The sequence below is a fragment of the Narcine bancroftii genome, chromosome 1 (genome assembly GCF_036971445.1).
Source record: "Narcine bancroftii isolate sNarBan1 chromosome 1, sNarBan1.hap1, whole genome shotgun sequence".
NCBI lineage: Eukaryota > Metazoa > Chordata > Chondrichthyes > Torpediniformes > Narcinidae > Narcine > Narcine bancroftii.
Genome location: NC_091469.1, coordinates 28,731,886 through 28,750,681, shown reverse-complemented (window position 1 = coordinate 28,750,681; position 18,796 = coordinate 28,731,886). Strand labels below are relative to the sequence as shown.

General features: G+C 41.2%; 1 protein-coding gene across 1 annotated transcript in view; it reads left to right on the top strand.

Annotated features, from left to right (window-relative positions):
• Positions 1-8,720: 8,720 nt before the first annotated feature.
• Positions 8,721-18,796, top strand: part of susd1 (sushi domain containing 1) — a 145,210-nt gene continuing 135,134 nt past the window's right edge. Inside the window, exon 1 of the mRNA XM_069920113.1 lies at positions 8,721-8,829. Within this exon, the coding sequence (XP_069776214.1) occupies positions 8,721-8,829 (109 nt within the window). The remainder of the gene's footprint in view (positions 8,830-18,796) is intronic.

Here is an 18,796-nt window from a genome sequence, read left to right as displayed (position 1 = left end):
GGAGTTGACTTGTACACCAAAATATACAGTATATTTATAATCTGAATACCCTCCCCCCCCCCCAATCACCACCACCAATTAACAATTAGGTTAAGACTAAGAGAAGAGCACACAGCTATTTAGAAAATAGACACTAAGGATTTGAAAGCTCTTGTACAACCTATTGAGTAATCTCTTCTCGAAAGACAGCAAAGTGCATGACAATGAACTGCTTACACAGCACACATTCTTAAATATTGGGCAAATGTGACTAAAATTCTTTTAACATCATGAGAACAAAAATTATTGCTGCTTAAGTCAGAACTTTATAATTTAAAGTAACAAGCGTCAGCACAGTTGAACCTTTGTTATATTAGGCTTGGAAACTATTTTATGAAATTGAATGTACTGGTCTTTAGAAATCCAAGAGGAAAATAGCAGAATGAATTGATTTATTGAAGGGAAATTGAGGTTGACAAGCTTAAATGCTGACTCGGCGACATGATGATACAGGCACACAAACAGTGATGTAGCACGCAAACGCTGACATCACCATGCTTCCTCTGCTCGGCCATTTCCCCATTCAGACCACAGGGAAAGGATGTCCTGGGTAAACTATCTGGGTCCATGGCCAAGATAATTTTCTTGGGCCGACATTTTCACACTGCTGGTCATGGGAGGGTTCCTGGGTCTCCCATGAGCACCTGAAGTGCTACTTCTGTGGCCAGCCAAAGCACCCCCGTAAACGCTGCCCAGCAAAAAATGCGACATACTCAAAGTGCGGAAAAAGGTAGGCCGATCACAGCCATCCTCCCAAGGTGATCAAAAGCTTAGAAGTAAGCATAACTCTCTTATATCTGCACCAATGAAGTAGTTAAATATATCTGATTAATCACAAACACCTTGAAAGCCATGTGTTCCTAATATTATAGTGTCTTGAAATGGAGAAATTATGTATTTAAATGTGCTGTAATTTCTACATGGTCAAACATGGGTGGCACGGTTGGCATAGCGGTTCGTGCAACACCTTAACAGTGCCAGCGATCAGGGTTCAAATCCCGTGCTCTCTGTAAGGAATTTGTATGTTCTCCTCATGTCTGCATGGATTTTCCCTATGGGCTCCGGTTTCCTCCCAGCATTCAAAAAATATACTGGGGTGTAGGTTGATTGGGTAAATAGGACAGCATGGACTCATGGGCCGAAATGGCCTGTTACCATGCTGTATGTCTAAATTAAACCTAAATGTATACAAATAACCTTGAATAAAATTTGGAATGTGTACTTTAATGATGCAAATTATTTGATTACAAATTTAAAACTGCAGGGTACAGGGGCAACTACAGGAAAAATAAATGTCTCTGTCCCAAATACTCTGAAGGCATGGTATGTTCATAATTTGGTAATGTTTTCATTCACATTTTAATTAAAAATGCGCATGGTTGTAACAGTTTCCACTGGAAAATATTACATGGGGTCCTTTTCCTGTTAATGTTCCTTTTTATTCATCTGCCTCTTGTGAAAATGCAGAATCCTTTTGCAATGCTGGACTTGAGAATGACAACCATTCAGTGGCACAAGGACAGCATCTTCCCTGCTGTCATCAGATACCTGAATAATCAATGAACTAAAGTCACTCCCCTACTTTTCGTGCATTATTATTTTTCTTTATTGTTGTAAGGTGGTGTATATGAATGTTTGCACTGTGACGTTGCTGGAAGACAATAAATTTCGTGACTTGTCATGACAATAAATTCTGATTCTGACTTGTACTTTGACTTTTCACCACCTTGTGTTAATATTTTAGGAATGTTTTCACTTGCAGTGTTTAAAATTCAAAGGCCTGTTTGCACACAGCATCTCCCTATGTGAAAAAATGGTCTAACAATTAGTTTTAATTAGCTGTTAATTGAAAACTAAGTCTTGTCCAGGACATCAACAGAAATTTCTGTCCTTCAGAATAATGCTGTGAGCTCCCCTCCATCCACTGAGAGGTGTGACGGGCCCCTACCTGAAGGAAAGGGTGGCCCAGGGATACAGCTAATAGAGCAACTACCTCTGCTTCAGTGAACATGATTCATTCCTGATCTCCAGGGTCCCCTGTATGGAATTTGAATGTTCTCTCTGTGACTGCATGGATTTCCACTGGTGGATTTGTATCTTCCCACATCGTAAAGATGTGTGAGTAAGTAACTTAATTGACTACTGCGAATTGCTACTAGTGATTTGTTGAATAAGGTGGAAATATAGTGAGAGCCCTTACCAGTTCAATGTGATAAATAAAATTTAAAATGGAATATAAAGAGGAATTGGGGTGACATGTAGAGTCAATGAGCTGAAATGTGAAAATGCTCTTTGGTAACTTCCCAAGATCGTGTTATATGGCGAGCTCTCCACTGGCCACCGTGACAGAGGTGCACCAAAGAAAAGGTACAAGGACTGCCTAAAGAAATCTCTTGGTGCCTGCCACATTGACCACCGCCAGTGGGCTGATAACGCCTCAAACCGTGCATCTTGGCGCCTCACAGTATGGCAGGCAGCAACCTCCTTTGAAGAAGACCGCAGAGCCCACCTCACTGACAAAAGGCAAAGGAGGAAAAACCCAACACCCAACCCCAACCAACCAATTTTCCCTTGCAACCGCTGCAATCGTGTCTGCCTGTCCCGCATCGGACTTGTCAGCCACAAACGAGCCTGCAGCTGACGTGGACTTTTTACCCCCTCCATAAATCTTCATCTGCGAAGCCAAGCCAAAGAAAGAACTTTCTGAAGTAGGCATTATGGTTAAACAAGAATGTCTGGAGAAGCTGGGGTCAAGTGCAATGTGCAAAATGTGCAGGAGAAACTTAGCAGGTCATGCCACATTCATAGGAAGTAAAGGGTAACCAATGTTTCAGGCCTGGGCCCTTCGTTAGGTAGATGTTTTCAATACCACAAAACTATTCTGGTTTTGTGGGATTGGATTGAGAAGTCAGCAATTTGACCCTGAGATGTATAGATTTTTTTGTTGGGTCTGTAAACTCGGATATTGTTGAACATGTATTAAAGAACAAAATGAACAAGTTAAGAGAATTGAGAAGTTATGTCATTGTGCCAGGAAAGTGGACCTTAATCAGAAAATCACCCATGATCAAACTGGTGATCAAACAGGTGCAAACAAAATATGAGGGGAGTGGGAGGGTGAACTCTCACATGCTCTTATACAATTAAAAATACTTTTCCACTTCAAGTGGCAATGAAGACGGGTGTAATCATGTCTGCTCTGTCACCTGGCATTCATAGAATAATGAGAAGTGAAAATGTTTTTCTTGCTCTTCATTTTTCACCCAAAACTGGCTCTACAGCTGATACAAAGGTGTATGCCCAAGGGTCCCTGGACCATTTCTGCTACACAGCAACAAACCAGATAGAGATGCAAAATATCATACTGTGATGGATTATGTTATATTTTATTGTATATAGTTATGTTTTAAAGGAGATAAATTGTGGTAAGTTTTATAGTGTAGGTCACAAACAGATACAAACACTTCAAAACATATCTCATTTAAAATGCTGGTGCTCTGCTCAAGCCAGACAGTTCAGACTCTGAGTGCCTTTGCAAATACTTTGAAAAATGCCTATAAGGACTTCACAAGTTGGTGTTATTTGGACCTGATGTAGAGTAGTGGATTATTGTTTTGGAAAGCAACAGATGAATGAACTCGGAACAGTCTGTCTGAATGCAGTTGGCTGTTCTGAGGGACATGTGGTTTTCTCTGAGTGAGAGAGAGAGAGAATTCAATTCTATAGTTCTACAGTTCAGCAGCAGCTGGGACTAGAATATGACGAGCTGGCAAGCTTGTGGAAAAACCCCTTTATAAAGACGGGTTGTGAGTTCTCAGTTCAGCCTGTTCAAACCCCTTGCGGTCCATTCAGGAGGAGATGGCTGGCTGTTTTATATTTCACTTGAAATAATGGAAACTGTAACAATATTAATATTTGGGGAGAATTTATAAGATTTAGAGTTTTTCTTTGGCTTGGCTTCGCGGACGAAGATTTATGGAGGGGGTAAAAAAGTCCACGTCAGCTGCAGGCTCGTTTGTGGCTGACCAGTCCGATGCGGGACAGGCAGACACGATTGCAGCGGTTGCAAGGGAAAATTGGTTGGTTGGGGTTGGGTGTTGGGTTTTTCCTCCTTTGCCTTTTGTCAGTGAGGTGGGCTCTGCGGTCTTCTTCAAAGGAGGCTGCTGCCCGCCAAACTGTGAGGCGCCAAGATGCACGGTTTGAGGCGTTATCAGCCCACTGGCGGTGGTCAATGTGGCAGGCACCAAGAGATTTCTTTAGGCAGTCCTTGTACCTTTTCTTTGGTGCACCTCTGTCACGGTGGCCAGTGGAGAGCTCGCCATATAATACGATCTTGGGAAGGCGATGGTCCTCCATTCTGGAGACGTGACCCATCCAGCGCAGCTTGATCTTCAGCAGCGTGAACTCGATGCTGTCGACCTCTGCCATCTCGAGTACCTCGACGTTAGGGGTGTGAGCGCTCCAATGGATGTTGAGGATGGAGCGGAGACAACGCTGGTGGAAGCGTTCTAGGAGCCGTAGGTGGTGCCGGTAGAGGACCCATGATTCGGAGCCGAACAGGAGTGTGGGTCACATACATTCACACATTTTAAAACATCTTATTTGAAAGACTGAAGAATTCACATTGCAAGATCTCTGGAGAAAATGTAAGCACTTTTCACAAGAAGGAGTTAATTGAACTGACATCATAAAATGCTTGACCATTGTCTTGTTGGAGTCATGCTGTCTATCAGTACCCTTTCTGTAGTGCTCACAGAAAGGTCAATTCTGGATTGTTTACCTAAGATAACAATAGATGGAGCGGAAGAAAGTCCTGTTGTTTGCTGGAGAATGTGAGGGTTTTGCAAGACATGAGTCACATGCTCTCTTTGGAGTTTCAGCTGGTAAAGAGAGAGAGTTGAGTTAACAGCTCAGTCAGTGTGTAGGACACTGACAAGTAACTGAAAAGTGCAATCCAGGGAAAACTGAAACTGATGAAAGGAAGTTCCAGAGCAGTAGTTGGCTGATGTTTCTCTTGAAATAGAGGAAGAAATGGAACTCTGTGGTAACTTGAAGAAAGAGGTTACCATCTAGAAGACCCTGATGAGGCAGGTTTCATCAGCGAGACCCTGAGGTGACTAATGGTGGTACCTCATTTGTGGAAATCCTGGAGCAACAAATATCTCTCTCTGCAAACCCGACAATAACCTTTCTGAGTGGTAAACATTTACCTTTCAAGCACCAAGCCTGGTGAACTTTATACATGTTAAATTCTGTGCACAGTATGGTGATTGCCTGAAACCAGAGAACTTGGAAGAAAAAGTGAGATTGAACTGTGAACCAAAGAACTTTTCTTGCATTTACACACACATTACATACATGTGCGCTTAGAATTAGAAGGGGATAATTTTGGTTAGTACATAGTATAAGTATAGAGTTAAGTTAAAGTTTGATTCTATTTTCATATTTGAAGTTGATTAAAAATAACTTTTGTTTTGAAAGCCACTTGTCTTGGTGAATGTCTATTGCTGCTGGGTTTTGGGGTCCTTTGGGCTTGTAACAAAACAAAAAGGAACTCTGTGGTGACCTGAAAGAAATAGGTTATCATTGGGAAAACCCTGATAGGGCAAATTTCTTCGGCAAGTCACTGAAGTGGCTGATCAGAATCAGTTGTGGGTGTCCAACGAGCAACAAATCTCTCTCTGAAAACCAACAAGAACCTTCTTGAGCGGTGACCATTTACCTTACAAGCACCAAAGCCTGGTGAAATTCATAAATGTTAAATTCTGTGCACAGCATAAGAATTGCCTGCAACCAGTGAACTTGGAGAAGCGAGAAGTGAGATTGGACTGTGAATTAAAGAACTTTTCTGAACTTATACATATATTATATACACATTGTGACAGTACAGATTCTATCACCAATGTGAATATGTATGTATGTACAGATGGCAGTTTAGGATGAGTGTGATTGGCTGAGAGCGTAGCCACACCTACTGGCAGGTCTTAAAGGATTGCTCCTAGCCAGACCAGGTCATTCTGGACTGGTTGACCTACTTGTGATATGCTCCAGTCTTTTAGTTAATAAAAGCCTTGGTTTGGATCAACAAATCTTTGGTTCTTTCGACGTGCACTACACACATGTGCTAAGAATTAGAAGGGAGTTAAGTTAATAGTAATAAATTAATGTTTGATCCTGTTTTTAAGTTTAAAGATAACTAAAAGTAACTTTGTTTAAATAACCATTTGTCTTGGTGAATTTCATGCCTGCTGGGTTTTGGGGTCCTCTGGGCTCATTACAATACTATCTCAGTAAAGTGGATGTAACCTGAAATGTTGACCAACCATTTCTACCCATGGATGTTGTCTGACCTGTCAACTTCCTCCAGCATTCTTTCTTTGTTTCTAACACCTGCAGCTTGATTTTTAAAGATTTTCTTCAAGATATCTTTATGTAGTTTTGAATATTTGGTTTAATACAAAAGAAAATATGATCAGTCTATCAGTCTACTATAAATTGCTTGCACTACTTAAATATTTATTTAAATATTTGAAGGTTGGATCTTGTGCTCTCATAGGCTAAGTCCACATAATCTCTCATTCACAGCATGCTATATTAATGGAAACAGGGAGGGACATGGCACAAATGACAATGTGGACAGAAATATCTTATCAGAAGCAAGCAATGAAGCTCTGCCTACTTTGTCTGGTTTTCACTAAATCATCCATTCAATACATAACTGACATCTACAGTTTGAGAATAAGCACTGAAAATGAGATCTCTGTGTTTAATTTTCAAATATTGTTTGCCAATTGCCTCCAAGAATCACTTCAAGTCATTAAAATATGCATGTACTTAGTTGTTGGCATAGAAGGAATTAAAGATTAATAGATTATTTGGCTGCAATAGGATTATGGCAGGATAAATGCTAAGGAATAAAAGATCTCAACTGTGCATTTTTGACAAACAAGTTTCAAACAATAAATTTATTCCATTAATAGGTGACCTTCAGGTTATTGTTCAGCGTTTCATCCAAATGTTTGGGGGCTGCTGATCGTATTAGAACTTTGTGGCACAAGGGACTGTAAATAGAATTTGGTAATTTAACTTTTTACAACTTTGAAAATTTGTATCCACACACACCTGTCATCTATACTAATGATGCATTTCTGTCATCACATTTGTAGCAGAGCCCACATCACAAATCATCTTATGTTTACTTGTCTGTGCCTTGAATATGGTTATATCATTAGTGGGAAATGCAATTTCTGAGAGGATATCATTATAAGGATAATTTATAGCAGCAGTGGATGACGAGATCAACAGGCTTTTGAAAACCCAAACATCAATCATCTGCCCTGGTATTTGCAACCATGCTGATTTATGATTGTTTTTTAAAAAGCAGTTTGTGCAGTTGACTAGATCTAAAATTGATTCCTACGCAGAAATGGACTCTTCCAAGTCTTTTTTGGGATAATTTTATTTTTGACTTTCCAAGACTCACACAAATAAAGAAAAATACAATCTTTCTCAAGAATGACATATTACATTCAGAGTCCATTCCTTTCCCTCCCATACCCTAATACCACAAGGAAAAGCTTATGAAATTTTGGTTCTTTTGGTCTGTTTAATTTATATAGAGTCAAGGAACCAAATATAAACCCAGTAAAATGAAAAAGATAAGAAACGAGCACGTCAGAACCCTCTTCATTTATCTCAATCATTCCACTATGAGTATGAATTTTTTTTTACCTTCCTTATGTGTTGTGGATAAGGGTGGCATACCCTAACAAATTTGGCTTGAAGAGGAGCTCCCCAGCATTTCCTTTTAACTGTTGTGACAGGGTAGGATGGGAGGTGAAGCAGAACACATGAAATTCAGGGTGGGTGCCCTTGGTTCCTTCAGAAAAGGCACGAGAATCGGGGGTAATGGCTTACTCTCCATCCCCCAGTAACCCCTTCACTTTCCATCTCCCCCTCACCACCCTCCCACTCAATAATAATTACACAGAACGTGTTGGAAAAGCTCAGCAGGTCGGACAGCATCGATGAAAGGAGAAGCAGCGTTTCTGGTCGCAGACCCTTCCTCAGTTAACGGAACTCATTCCGGGGAAGGCTCTTCGACCTGAAGCGGTCACTTTCTCTGCTCTACTGGGAATTCCAGCGTTTCTTCTTGTCATTTCCGATCGCTGGAGTGCATTTTAAAAATCCCATTCACCAGTAGCGCGATGTTCCTTAAAGTTCCAACGCTGCCCTGTTTTCTGTTACTTGGTAAAGCTGAAAGCAATCACTGAAACTCCTTTGCAAATCCAAATACACTTAGTCCACTGAATTTCCATTCCCCAGCTGCCGTGGCAGCATCCAAAGCCGTTTTCTGGGTTCAGGTCCCGTAAGTAACCACCGCGTTCTAGGTAGGGCTTATATTTCATCGGCTTGACAACGTTCAACTATTGATCGTCGTATTTGAACAACCTTTTAAGTCGCATGATGTGCGCGTTGACATTGGGATAATTTACAGGTCCCATCTCGAAAGGGGCTCTCGTGGTTAGTTCTGTCCGAACATCTGTGCACGGCCACCTAATCTATGAAAACCACACTTATCGAAGGTAGCCAGACCACAGCGGCAGCATCGACAGGAAAAGACGGTGACAGGGTTATAAAGACCAGCTGGGTTCCGCTCTTTCCGCCCAGACTGAGTCCGGATGATGAGGGGAGAACGGGGCAAGTGCGAGAGAGGGAACGGGAGCCGCGCCGCCCATCTCCTCCTCCTCTACGCTGGCATTCTCCACGCTGGCGTGCCGCCCCTCCACGGTGAGTCCTCGCCAGCCTACCTGGGGGGTGGGGGGTTGGTGGTCGTTAGTTCAGGGTGTTGGGGGGGGGGGGGTTGGTTGTCGTTAGTTCAGGGTGGGGGGTTGGTGGTCGTTAGTTCAGGGTGGGGGGTTGGTGGTCGTTAGTTCAGGGTGGGGGGTTGGTGGTCGTTAGTTCAGAGTGGGGGGTTGGTTTGTCGTTAGTTCAGGGTGGGGGGGTTGGTGGTCGTTAGTTCAGGGTGGGGGGGTTGGTGGTCGTTAGTTCAGGGTGGGGGGTTGGTGGTCGTTAGTTCAGGGTGGGGGGTTGGTGGTCGTTAGTTCAGGGTGGGGGGTTGGTGGTCGTTAGTTCAGGGTGGGGGGGTTGGTGGTCGTTAGTTCAGGGTGGGGGGGGGGTTGGTGGTCGTTAGTTCAGGGTGGGGGATTGGTGGTCGTTAGTTCAGGGTGGGGGGTTGGTGGTCGTTAGTTCAGGGTGGGGGGGTTGGTGGTCGTTAGTTCAGGGTGGGGGGGTTGGTGGTCGTTAGTTCAGGGTGGGGGGTTGGTGGGGGTTAGTTTAGGGTGGGGGGTTGGTGGTCGTTAGTTCAGGGTGGGGGGGTTGGTGGTCGTTAGTTCAGGGTGGGGGGGGTTGGTGGTCGTTCGTTCAGGGTGGGGGGTTGGTGGGGGTTAGTTTAGGGTGGGGGGTTGGTGGTCGTTAGTTCAGGGTGGGGGGTTGGTGGTCGTTAGTTCAGGGTGGGGGGTTGGTGGTCGTTTGTTCAGGGTGGGGGGGTTGGTGGTCGTTAGTTCAGGGTGGGGGGGTTGGTGGTCGTTAGTTCAGGGTGGGGGGGTTGGTGGTCGTTAGTTCAGGGTGGGGGGGTTGGTGGTCGTTAGTTCAGGGTGGGGGGGTTGGTGGTCGTTAGTTCAGGGTGGGGGGGTTGGTGGTCGTTAGTTCAGGGTGGGGGGGTTGGTGGTCGTTAGTTCAGGATGTTGGCGGAGGAGGAACTGCTTGGGACTCTGTTCAAGGGAGAAGCCGGGGTGGGGGCTCCGATCTGTCAGATATGGGATGCAAGTCCACGGTCAAGATTTGGCTGCAGTGGGGGAATGAACTGAGTTTGTTGACAGAGCAGGTGAGTAAAGTGCATTACATGAATAATGCAATTTCCCAGCACTTTTTTTAGCCCATCAAGGACTTAAGGTGTCATTCTTGTAAGGAGAGTACCATTCCATGCATGCACAGCAGGATCCCAGATGATTACTAATAGATAATTAGTGTTAATGGTGTAGTTTGAGGGATGAATATTGGGCAGAGTATCAGGGAGGACTTCCCAGTATATCAGAACGTTGCAGGGGATCCAACTGAGGGACACGAAGGATCTAGATTTAAGGTCTTGTGTCAGAAATACAGCTTGTCCAGCAATGCTGTCATTAAGTACTGCATTGGACTGAACCAGGCTGGACAATGGCGCTCCTCTCTGGAATGGCACCAGAAGTCGCATACTTGTGATTCACAGCTAAGAGAATAGATCTCAGAGACCTGTAGCTGACACATTCTCCCATTTGAAAGTGTAATGATTGGATATCACATTCTTTGAGTTGTAATTTTAGATTGTCGATTTTGGGGCATTTTTCACTTTTTTTGATCACCATTTGTGCATGAGAGACTGTGCTTGGGCAGTTTGTGATGCAGAAAACTCATGATTGCTCATTGTAAGAAATCATCTTCCCACATCTCTTGGTGTCCTTCATTGCCAATAAACTTTCAGAACCTGGAAGTGACTTTCCTGCATTTGATATTGAGATATGATACAATGTTTTAAAGAACATCGACAGAAATTCACAAAGGTCCAAAAGCAGATGATGATTTGGGAGAGTTTTGAGATTTATGAAGGGGTTTGGCAGGACATACATAGACCATGATTCCACTCCTGAGGTGAGGGTGTGGGGTACCAGACTGGGAGCTACAAATATAAGTAAGTCACTGATAAGCTCAAAAGGAAATTCAGGCGAAACCTCTTTCCTTAGAAAGTGATTAGATTCTGAGACCAACTGCCACGGGAAGTGGTTGAGATGTACACACAGAAACATTTACAGGATATTTCCAACTTGTATCTATCTTTAACTCTCTATTTCCAACCTCACCCATTCTTGACCCCTTCCCAGCTTTCCAGATCTCTCCTCCCACTCTATCTCCTCATCCCCTCCTAACTTCTATCCATGGCTTTTTGACCTATCAGCTACTTGAACCTTTCATTAATTCTCTCATCTCTTCCATCCTCTCTCTATCTCAATGTAGTTCTCTTAACATCGCCCCTTGATTGACATATCCACTCCCTCCATTTCCCTTCTTGGCTCCAAACTTAAGACTGTGTTGACTTCTTCCTTCAAGTGGTAGTTTTGACACCATCCATTAACATTTTTTTAAAAAGATACATCACGAAAGAAAGCCCTTCTAACCCATGAAATCCATGCTGCCAAGTTGCATCCAATTAACCTACCAAACCCATACATTTTGAAGGGTGGAAACCAGACCACCAGAAAAAATCCATATAGGTTCCTAGCCAACAGCTCGGCTTGTGCAAAATGTAGAAACATAGATAATAGGTGTAGGAGTAGGCCATTTGGCTCTTCAAGTCTACACCGCCATTCATCATGATCATAGCTGATCAGCCCCAGTTCCTGCCTTCTCTCCATACCCCCTAATCCCCTTGATCACGAGGGCCAAATCTAACCTACACTTAAATATTGACAGGGATCCGGCCTCAACTACTTCCTGAGGCAAAGAATTCCATACATTTACCATTCTCTGAGAGAAGAAATTTTTCCTCATCTCAGACCTAAAAAACTTTCCCCTTATCCTTAAACTATGGCCCCTGGTTCTGGTTGTTCCCAGCATTGGAAATGACCTTCCTGCATCTAGTCTGTCTGAACCCTTAAGAATTTTATAAGTTTCTATAAGATCCCCCCCCCCCTCCCAATCTTCTAAATTCCAGAGAATACAAGCCTAGTCTATCCAACCTTTCTTCATATGTGAGTCCCTCTATCCCCGGTATCAGCCTAGTGAATTTTCTCTGCACCCCCTCCAAGGCAAGGATATCCTTCCTCAGATAAGGCGACCAAAATTACAAGCAGTACTCCAAGTGTGGTCTCACCAAGGCCCTGTCCAGCTGCAGCAGGATCTCCCTACTCCTGTACTTAAATCCTCTCGCTATGAACGCCAACATATCATTCGCCTTCCTCACCGCCTGTTCCACCTCCATGCCCACTTTCAACGACTGATGCACAGCAACACCCAAGTCTCGCTGCATCTCCCCTTTTCCTAAACAGATACCATTTAAATAATAATCTTCTTTTCTGTTCTTATCTCCAAAGTGGATAACCTCGCATTTATCCACATTATACTGCATCTGCCATGTCTTGGCCCACTCGCCTAACTTGTCCAAATCACCCTGCACTCTCCTAGCATCCTCCACACGGCTAACCCTGCCACCCAACTTTGTATCGTCTGCAAATTTTGAGTTACTGCTGTCTATTCCCACATCTAAGTCATTGATATATATCGTAAACAACTGTGGCCCGGGCACTGAGCCCTGCGGTACCCCACTAGTCACTGGCTGCCATTCTGAAAAGAACCCATTTATTCCTACTCTTTGCTTCCTGTTCCTCAACCAATTCTCTATCCACCTTAATACCATACCTCTTATACTGTGCTCTTTAAGTTTATACACTAGTCTTCTGTGTGAAACCTTATCAAATACCTTACTAAAGTCCAGATATACCACATCCACTGGTTCTCCCCTATCCACTCTACCGGTTACATCCTCAAAAAAACTCTATTAGATTCGTCAGACGTGATTTCCCCTTCACAAAACCATGCTGACTCTGTGTGATGATACCACTAGTTTTCAAATGTACTGCAATTGCATCTTTAATAACCGATTCTAGCACCTTCCCTACTACCGATGTCAGGCTAACTGGTCTGTAGTTTCCCGATTTTTCTCCCTCCCTCCCTTCTTAAAGAGTGGGGTTACGTTGGCCACCCTCCAATCCTCAGGAACTAATCCAGTATTCAAAGAGGTTTGAAACATTATCACCAATGCATCCACTATTTCCTGGGCTAATTCCTTCAGCACTCTTGGATGCAGACTATCTGGCCCCAGGGATTTATCCGCCTTTAATCCCTGCAAATTAACTAATACAACTTCTCGACTTACAATTATTTCCTTTAGTCCCTCCGTCACAATAGATCCCCGATCCTCAATAATTTCCTGTAGATTAGTTATGTCTTCCTTGGTGAAGACAGAACTAAAATAGTCATTGTTTGCATTTTATTCATCTGTTCAACCAAAACTGATTTGGATTTTTTAAAATCTCCATCTAGGAGAGATGGTGGAATGGCTCTGCCTAACTTTAGATTTTGTTTCTGGGAAGTCAATATACAAAATCTTGCGTTTTGGTCCTTTTTTCATAATCAGTATGGGTATCAATGGAGCTGAATCACCCCAAAACTTTTTTTTTTAATTTAGTGTTTCTTGGCTCTTCACTTAAGTTTCAACTCTGTTAATAAATAATCCAATTGTTAAATATTCTATGAGAATTTGGGCACATTTTGCATTTCTTTATTTCTCTTTTTCAAGCCCTATCATATCCAACCATTTTTTTCAACCTTCTTTACATGATGCTGTTTTTCAGAAATGGTACAGAGAGAGTATTCAAAGTTTTAAAGATCTGGTCATTGATGGATATTTTGTATTATTTGAACAGCTTTCTGCTAAATTTAACCGGCCCAAATCTCAATTTTTTAGTTATTTACAAGTCTGACATTTTCTTGAATCACTAATATCTGATTTTTCAAGAAAGTCTGAATCAAATTTTGTAGATGTGTTTTTTAGTTTAATGCCTTCTCATAAAGGATTAATATCTATTATTTATGAGAAAATGTTATGTTTAAATCAGACATTAGCTAAAATTAAAAATGCTTGGGAACAGGATTTAAATGTGACTATATTGGATGTGAATTGGGACATCATTCTCAAGTTGGTTAATAGCTCTTCATTATGTGCTTGTCATGGTTTATCACAATTTAAGATGGTGCATAGAGCACGTATGTCTAAGGCTAAATTGTCTCACTTTTATTCTGATATGAGTCCCTGTTGTTACAGGTGTAAGAGCAGAGAAGGGTCATTAACTCGTGTGCTCTGGACTTGTCCTAGTCTAGAAAAATACTGGAGATAGGTTTCCATACTTTTAACACTGAACCCTTTGGTGGCCCTCTTCAGTACAATGGGAGGGAATGATTCTTCTTTGTCTTTGGTTCAGAGTCGTGCTATCTCTTTTGCCTCTCTTTTGCTTAAATGGAAGGATGCTGCCCCACCTACTCATGCTCAGCAGTTATGTGACATTATGTCCTGTTTGAATATGGAAAAAATTAACATTCAATTAATAATTCAGATATAAGATTTCAGATGTTATGGGGGTCATTTATGACTCAATTCCTTTCTTTATAATTTTACCTCAGTTTAATTAAATTTTCTGACTTATCTTTTCCATTTCACATTTTTTTCTACCTTTTTTCTTTTATTGCTAATATATAGCAGCTGGCAACAAGTTAGGCAGAGGTTTTCAGTTTTTATCCTTTTTATTATTTTTTCCTTTTTTATTTGTTCCTTTTTTCCTTTATACTTTTTTGTTTTAGCTTTATTAAATTAAAAATTGGAATTATGGATATGATTGACAACATATGGATTTTTTAATATACTGAATGTTTTATTAATTTTGTGTAACTATCCATATCATTTTATTATATTGTATTATTTGTATAAGGTCTTTATTAAAATCAATAAAAATATTTTAAAAAGTAAAGAAGAAATCTCCACGACAAAGAAGTGGAAGATCACCTGTCTTATTTCACCTCAACTCATCCTGTCACTGAAACCCTCATCTCTCTTTTGTAATATCCAAAATCATGATTCCATTGTTCACACAGCCAACTTCAGCCAATAACGTGAATTTCTGGCTCAAATAAAACTTTGTGATTGCTATCCAAATTCTCAAAGCACCAGGGTAACTTTTAATCCCATCTGCCTTATCTGACAGTAGCTTCTAGTTCCTCATTTCTCATTTTAAATCCCTGTTGATGGTAGAATGACGATCAGCAGTAAGGAAACCTACAGGAAGGAGATAGATCAGCTCGTTGAATGGTGTAACGACAACAACTTTGTACTCAACGTCAACAAAACCAAGGAGAAGATTGTGGACTTCAGAAGGAAGTCAGGGGAACATGACCTAGTCCTCATTGAGGGGTCAGTGGAGAGGGTCAAGATCTTAAAATTCCTAGGTGTTAACATCTCTAAGAATCTGTCCGAGAGCCTCCATGTTGATGAAATCACAAAGAAGGCTCGCCAGTGACTATACTTGTGAGGTGTTTGAGGAGATTTGGTATGTCACCAAAAACTCTCAAAGACATTTACAGATGTACCATGAAGAGCATTCTGGCTGGTTGCATCACTGCCTGGTATGCAGGTGCCAACTCTCAGGACAAGAATAAACTCCAAAGGGTAGTTAACTTGGCCTGCTAACATCACAGGCATTAGACTTCACTCCATCGAGGAGGTGTCTTAAAAAAGCAGCCTCTATTCTCAAGAACCCCCACCTCTCAGGCCATGTCCTCTTCAGTCTGCTACCATCAGGGAAAAGGTACAGGAGCCTATAGACGAGCATTCAGAGGCACACGGACAGCTTCTTCTCCGCTGCCATCAGATTCCTGAATGAACAATGAACCAAAGACATTACCTTGCTTTCTGTGCACTACCATTTTAATTTTTAAATTTACATTAATGTTGTAAGATGGTTATATGAACGTTTTCACTTTGATGCTGCCGCAAAACATCGAATTTCATGACTTGTCAATGACAATAAATTCTGATTCTGTCCCTTCATCTTTCTCATGACCTCATGCAGCAGTGGATTAATCACCCTCACTTAAAATCTTAATTTCTGTCTTGAGCCTATTCACTCCCATAGATGGATTTCCCTTCAACCCCTTGGCATTTCACACTCAAGAACTTCCATCCCAAACTCTTCCTCCCTTTCCTCCTTTTATATTCTCCTTCAGCCAAGTCTCTGCCCATATGATTCCTTTCCTTCCAAGGTTGCTTGTGACATTTTTGAATGGTAAAGAGTGTGTCAACTGTGGTTCACTCAGCAGCATTACTATTGGTGGACCAAAAGGTCAGGAAAATTTTGAGTGAATTGAATCCCAAAAATTTGGACTACTGCTCCGACAGCACCCTCCATATTGTTTGGGATAAAGACACTTTGTTTCCTTTATTTGCCTCTGTGCTCCTCACTTTTAAATGTGGATTCAAACAATTCACATCTGATTAAAGTGTACATTCCAAATTTTATTCCAGGTTATTTGTGTACATTTTAGTTTGACCATGTAGAAATGACAGCACTTTTTATATATAGTCTCCTCATTTCAGGGCACCATGATGTTTGGGACATTGGGCTTTACAGATGTTTGTGATTACTCAAGTATGTTTAATTGCTTCATTAGTGCAGGTATAAGAGAGCTCGAATTGCTTCTAAGCTTTTGATCACCCTTGGAGTCTGTAGTTGCCATTTTTCAACATGAGGACCAGAGTTGTTCCAATAAAAGTCAAAAATCCTTTAGGAGGCTGAAAAACAAAAATAAAACAGAACAAGACATTACTCAAACATTAGGATTACCAAAAATTAACAGTTTGGAACATCATTAAAAAGAAAGAGCGTACTGGTGAGTTCAGTAATCGCAAAGGGACTGGTATTCGAAGGAAGACTCCAGCTGATGACAGAAGAATTCTCCTCATAATGAAGAAAAATCCCCAAACCTCTTCAGGAAGCAGGTGTGGATGTGACAATAACTACTGTCCACAGAAGACTTCATGAACTGAAATACAGAGTGTTCGCTGCAAGATTCAAACCACTAGTTAGCCACAGACTCGGGCTGGCCAGATTATAGTTTGCCAAGATATATTTAAAAGAGCCTGCAGAATTCTGGAAATGGGTCTTGTTGATGCATGAGACCAAGATTAACTTGTATCAGAGCGATGGCAAGAACAAAGTTTGGAGGCGTAAAGGAAGTGCCAAAGATCCATAGCATACCACCTTTGCCATGATTTGAATCTTGAAGTATAGCCTCTGTATTTCTGTTCATGAAGTCTTCTGCAGATAGTTGTCATTGACATATCCACACCCGCACCCTGAAGAATCTGTCGGACACACATTTGGGGATTTTTCAGCCCCAGAAAGACCAGATGATCAAAGATCACGACCGCACCTGGTAAGATTTCTGAGGAGGCAACACTAAGAGCGGCAGTCGAATATGTCATAGAAAATAATGGCCCAGACGAGTTGAAGATGATTTTTCAAGACCTTGGTGCGAACTTGGTAAAGCAAAGAAAGGAATTTGATGGCACCAAATGACAACTGCAAACACGGAACATAAAGTACTCGATGCTATACCCAGCGACGTTAAGGATTGATGTGCTGGAAGGACCTAAAAAAAAATTCTGTAAATCTCTATAAGGAGGTGGAGAGATATATACAAGGACTATAAAGAGGACTTCAGAACAAATTCCAGAAAGAAAAATAAGAAAAAGGCAATGTGAACTTAAAAAACTGGGTAAAAGTAAAAAGAGAGTTATATTTTGAATTGTCTTTTATTGGTTAATTAAAGTAGTAATAAATATGTAAGGAGAGCTTGGAATACTTAGTAAAATAGTAGCAGGGCAGATACCAATTTTTAAGGGGGTTAATGGCACCGGAGAAGGAGAATTTTTGCAAAAGGGTGTCAAAGTTAATGGGTAGGGTTTTCTTTTAGATAGTACGGCAGGCTTCTGGGGTTTCTGTTTACGTCACTGTCAGTGCAGGGGCATCACACCTATTTTTTAAAAGGGAAAGATCATTGTATGAATAAGCAGAAGGGTCATATGAGCTGGATGTGTGCAAATATAAATACGAGTAAAATGTTAAAAATTATTAGTTATGTTAATGATTTAAATGGAAAAGAGTCTTGGCAAACTTGAAAAAATTAAAGGTGGACATAGTTTTCCTACAGGAAATTCACCTTACAAAATTGGGACATAATAAATTAAAAAGGGACTGGGTGAGACAAGTCATTTTGTCTTCTTTCAACTCCAAAGCAAGAGGGGTGACAATTTTAATTAATAAATATGTACCAGTGTAGGTTGGGGTATGTTGGAAGATTTGTAATGGCACATTGTCAGATATCCACAGAATCCTGGACACTTCTGAATATTTATGCTCTGAATTTTAATGATGAATCCTTTATGCAGAATGTCTTCTTAAAATCAGTGGAAGGAAGACAAAATATATTGGTTGGGGGAGATTTTAATTTTTGCTTGGCCCCCATCCTTGATAAATCAGCAAAGAAAGTGACAAAATCAAAAGCTGAAAAAGTTACTTTATCCATTACAAAATATTTAAACCTGATAGATCTATGCAGGCAGTCACACCCCAAGGTGAGAGATTATTCATTCTACTTCAAAGGCTCATGACTCTTCTAGGAGAATTGATTTTTTTAAATGTCTGCATAATTGGAAAACAGAGTGGCCGAAATGGAGCACCTGATTAGATTGCTATCTGATCATGCACCACTGACCTTAATGATAATGATGCGAGAGAAACAAGAGAGTGTTTATATATGGCATCTTAATTCTATGCTGTTGGGAAGATCAGATTCCTATAATTTTATTAGGGGACAAATAGAGTTGCTTTCTGAAGTGAATGGCCCCTTTACTAATGATATTTTTAAAAAAATGGGATATACTCGGCTTATTTAAGGGGACAGATAATTTCATATAATAAAAAAATAAAGAAGGAACATATGGCAGAGGTTAATGGTCTGGAGAAAGAAATAACAGTTGGAAATAAAGTACCAGAGGTCGGGTTTTAAAGATAAATATAAGATCTTGGAAAATATAAACATATAAATTAGA